This window comes from Nanorana parkeri, unplaced genomic scaffold (genome assembly GCF_000935625.1).
Source record: "Nanorana parkeri isolate BGI_ZX_2015 unplaced genomic scaffold, ASM93562v1 scaffold311, whole genome shotgun sequence".
Lineage (NCBI taxonomy): Eukaryota > Metazoa > Chordata > Amphibia > Anura > Dicroglossidae > Nanorana > Nanorana parkeri.
In genome coordinates, this window is record NW_017306579.1 from 852,564 (window position 1) to 856,999 (window position 4,436).

The 4,436-nt window shown below is 42.9% G+C and overlaps 1 protein-coding gene across 1 annotated transcript in view; it reads left to right on the forward strand.

Annotated features, from left to right (window-relative positions):
* Positions 1-3,967: 3,967 nt before the first annotated feature.
* The window catches only part of FGB (fibrinogen beta chain), an 11,242-nt gene continuing 10,773 nt past the window's right edge, over positions 3,968-4,436 (forward strand). The window contains exon 1 of the mRNA XM_018557935.1: positions 3,968-4,045. Coding sequence (XP_018413437.1) covers positions 3,971-4,045 — 75 coding nt within the window. The 5' untranslated portion in view covers positions 3,968-3,970. The remainder of the gene's footprint in view (positions 4,046-4,436) is intronic.

The window sequence follows — 4,436 nt, forward strand, 5'->3', positions numbered from 1 at the left end:
TTGCAGGGGGGTTGGGTCGGCAGTGCGGGGTGACCTCAGCCTAAAGCCGTGTAAGGGGCCCCAAAATTTCTGATGGCTGCCCTGAGTAAAGATATAAAGAATTACCACAGGATCAAATATACAGTATGTTGTACCTTTTACAAAATATAGTTGTTCCTCACATGTTTTGAAACCTTAAATCTTTAAAAACTTTGGCTAGTTAGTGAAAATCATATATCACCTTCAAACGTTCTGCCTTGCTCAATGACTAATATGGTACTGCACTCTGCTGTTATCACTTGTCTGTACTTATGCCCCTTTCACATGAGTGGTCTGATCGGGTCCACTTGTCAATTTTTTAGCCGGACTCGAACGGATGCTCTATGCAAGTCTATGGTGTGTAAACAAATGAGAGTGCGTTTACACGTGGTTAGCCCCAGACACATGTCCGTATATGCGATTCTCCATAAACCAACGTGGGTCAAGTAATTTCAGTTTTTTCCTCCATTGCAAGATGGATGGACATGGATGTCACAATGATGACATCCGTTCCAATCAGTGGGGCATCCCTGCACAGATCCCCTGCGAAACGGAAGGTCAGAAGATCAGTGGAGACCATCACATCGGCTTGAAAAAGAAGGTTTCACCTTCGAAACGCGTTGCCGTCAGCGCGGTCTCGACTGATCTTCAGAGTGTCTCCTACACTCCACCCGTCTACAGACACCGCTCAAGGTAACCGCTTCCTGACATCAGGCTCCAACCCCCGGAATGTCAACCTCTGATCCGCTCTTCACGGCTCACGCCGCAACACCCGCACTACAGGCTTCCCCAGCAAACGACTGCAGGTCACAGCTCCATCGGGCTGTCAGAAAGCCCCAGCGTGAGTCCTTCTCCACTGCGGCCGAACACTCTGCCACCCCGGCGCCTCCACCGCTCTCCAGTCCCACCATCCAGGACAACAGGTCGCTCCACCGCTCCACAGCACATGCCATCAGAGGACACCTGTGCCAGCAATCGTTTTGAAGACCACCCCACGGCCTACCGCCCAGGCACGACACTGGCCGCACCGTCGTCGCTGAGAGCCGCCCTTCACTATCCCCACGGTGAGTTACAGAAGCCCACCCCTTCTTCACCCATCATTGTATACTTCACCCCCTCGCTTTTGTGTCTCCATCTGCCTCATTGGGTTTAATCGTTACACCATCCTGGAAAAGAGGGACCACTCCCACTACTACTCCACCCCATCCGCTCCACCGCAACCCGACGATTACAAGCGAACGTTCACCCAGCCATAGGCGAGTACATCACTAACGCTCACACCCTGCTCTACCACATTTATTGCGCCAGGTAGTGGTGCTTCCGTCTCCAATTTTTTGTTTCCCTACAGCTGGCCCCCAATGACCACCTAGGTGAGAATCAGGGCAGGAGGCAAAGTAAAAAAACAAAACAAAAAACCCTCTACAATTTTATATTGTGGAGGTGGGGGGTGTTACAGGGAGCTACAGTGGACTTGGGCACTGAAGGTCTGCTTTAGGTAGCTCACATATTGGTCTAAAATGAGAGAGTAGTTAAGCTCTACAGTATAACTACATTGTATTCAGTCACCCTTATATTTAGTGTTGTCAGCTTAAATCAGTTGCCTCCTCTGAAAAACATGAAAGGCCGCACATAACATTTGTTACATGTGATGCTAGAGAGGTCCGCAGGAGACTGCAGGTATACTAAAAGGAGGACATGAACAGACTTTGTACATGCTTCAGGTGCAGTTGGAGGCTGGAGACATACAGAGACTGATGATATTATGCTACATATAACAGAAAGCTGTCAGAACATCCCCTATGGTCACAGGTTTGCCATCTGGACCCTAGATGGATTAATACAGATTTAGTCTCCTTTTCTATACCTATTGCTTTTCTGTTCTTTCAGCATCCTCATACGTTTGCCATTTTTAAAGTGTATTTGGCTGGCGGAAAACAGAGCAATTATATTTTAAATAGTGTACCAAAATGTAAATGTTAAAATATAATGGCTTTGTGCTTGACCTAACAACCACATGTAGTAAAACATTGTTTCCAAGTGGCTTTAGCAGAGTGTTAAGGACCATGCCATATTATTCATCAAAATCAAATTTTTCTGATGAGTTGTCACCAGGAACAGATTGTTGAGTCTGGAGAGAGACTAATAAAGTGTCCCAAATGGGTCAATTCCTCACTGACCAAGTGTCGCTCCATCGCTGCTCCTTTACTGTCAAGTGAGGTTTAACTTGTTGCTAGGAAGTTGCAAGTCTGAAACTCTAGTATGCAGGTGCATGTTGGGTCTCTCCAGGGGGGGACATATTTGCTGCATCTAACAAGTTTTACTATGCAAGAGTGAGATGAATTAACCCTTACATATTCACAAGTGACAGCTTAGAATGTCACATAGGCACCCTTTACACTGATGCATTCTGTCATATTGCGTTATGCATGGTAATGTGAGGTGTATCGCTCGTGTTTGGTATTTTCATTTCAAATGAGTTACCAGTGAACAAATAAAAAGAAAAATTACCTGTACATTTATTTCAATGCACCACACCACAATGCATAGATGGTTACCATTTGAATGTTGTGGTGCTAAGCAATGCATGTGCATTTGGGTGCTTTGCAAAGTGCATTGGTACGCCAACCCTGCATTATCATGCATTGTGGTAATGAGGTACAAGGCATGTTTTACAATATACCATATACCATGTAAAGCCAGCCTTAGGGGCTGATGCATGAACAGTGTGCTATAAAAAGACAAATATCTTGACACCCATAAAAAATTTGCTTCTAGTGGGAATTTCTGCAGTTTAAATTTAATTAAAGTAACAAGGTAACAGAAAGTGTTTCTGTTAGCATATACTTTTATACATTAATACTTTATCGTAGCCTAAGTCCCCATTCACACCATGGCGTTGCATGAACGTATTTGTTTCCTGCATTTATGTTTTACCTGATGAAGGGGATCCTTTGTGACCACGAAACGTTCGTTGTTTTCTACCACGATGCACGTCAATAAATAGACGTATTTTGCAAATTTGGAGTGCCAGTGTCTCTGCTTCCGCTCACGATTGTTACGGCTGCCACCCACTGACTACCGCAGCACTCAATTCTTAAAGGGATTTACGCGGTCAGGAGAGCGATGGGACCATGGACTATCTATGTTTCCTGCATTTGGTGCACATCCCCAAAAGCAAGAAAATTGGTGCATGTAGCAAAATCTGTGATATGGGTTCTGCTTTTTATACCACGCTTTCATGCGCGCTAAAACGCGTGCAAATGCACAGGAAAACTGTGCATTTGCCCCAACTGGATTTGGGGTGTCATTAACTAGTAATGACATCACAAGCGTGTTTAGATTTTTTGATGCGTTCCATGAACATATGTCAAAGCACATGGGAATACTATGGTGTGAATGGGGCCTTAAGGCTTGTTAACACTTTGTCCATTGAGCTCTGTTTTTCTGCACACCAACGCACATATGTAATGTGAACAGGGAACCTAGAAAACAATTGTTTTTTATCTTTATCATCTTGCTCACACCATACATGTGTGATAATGTGTAGAAAAACACAGCTCAACTGATAAGCCCTTCCTAGTTCAGATTTACAGCTTCTTGTGTCACCTGCTTGCTCATTGAAAACTTATGGGTTTAATACTGATTCATTATCTACTGAGCAAGCTGGGGGGAGAGGGATGGCATCGGAACCTGAAAAGCCAAACCATTTGAAATAACAGAACTTATTGTACATAAGCTCTTTCTTGAGCAATGACCACTGGCACAATCCACCTCCACTTCCAAACTCAGAATTCCAGTAAACAGGGCAGGCGAACAGATTACCCATTAACACATTTTTGTGCAATGGTCATCCTATGAGAGGAAAGATAGAAGTCACATGATATGGCTATTGAGCTATAAGAGGAAAAGTTCACATTCTCATTGACTATTACAACTAAGCATGGCTAAATTGATGAGAGTAGTCGTGTTATTAGTCCTCTGCGCCTCCGCAGTGTGGTGTGCTAGCGATTATGATGATGATGAAGGGGTAATTAGACAATGATAAAATACACTGCATTTATGCTAAATATAATGATCATTGTTATAGTCCAAAACAATATCTAATAGTTTATAATTTAATTCTTCTTTTTATTTCTTCTCTTGCAGGAAGATGCAGGAAAAAAGGTAAGCATGCAGGATTTGTCTTACTGCTACTGCTTGTGTGTTTGTTGGCTGAATTAGAAATATAGGTGGTCAGTTGTTTACAAGGATTATTCTCACTCTGAATTTACCTGGGTATTAGAAGGATAAAAATTACTCATTTGTAGATCAACCGACTTCCATGGCAATAATTTAATTTAATACAAGCATAAAAATTAATAATGTATATGTAATAGTATTTATTTTCTACAGCCAGTATATATATATATATATATATA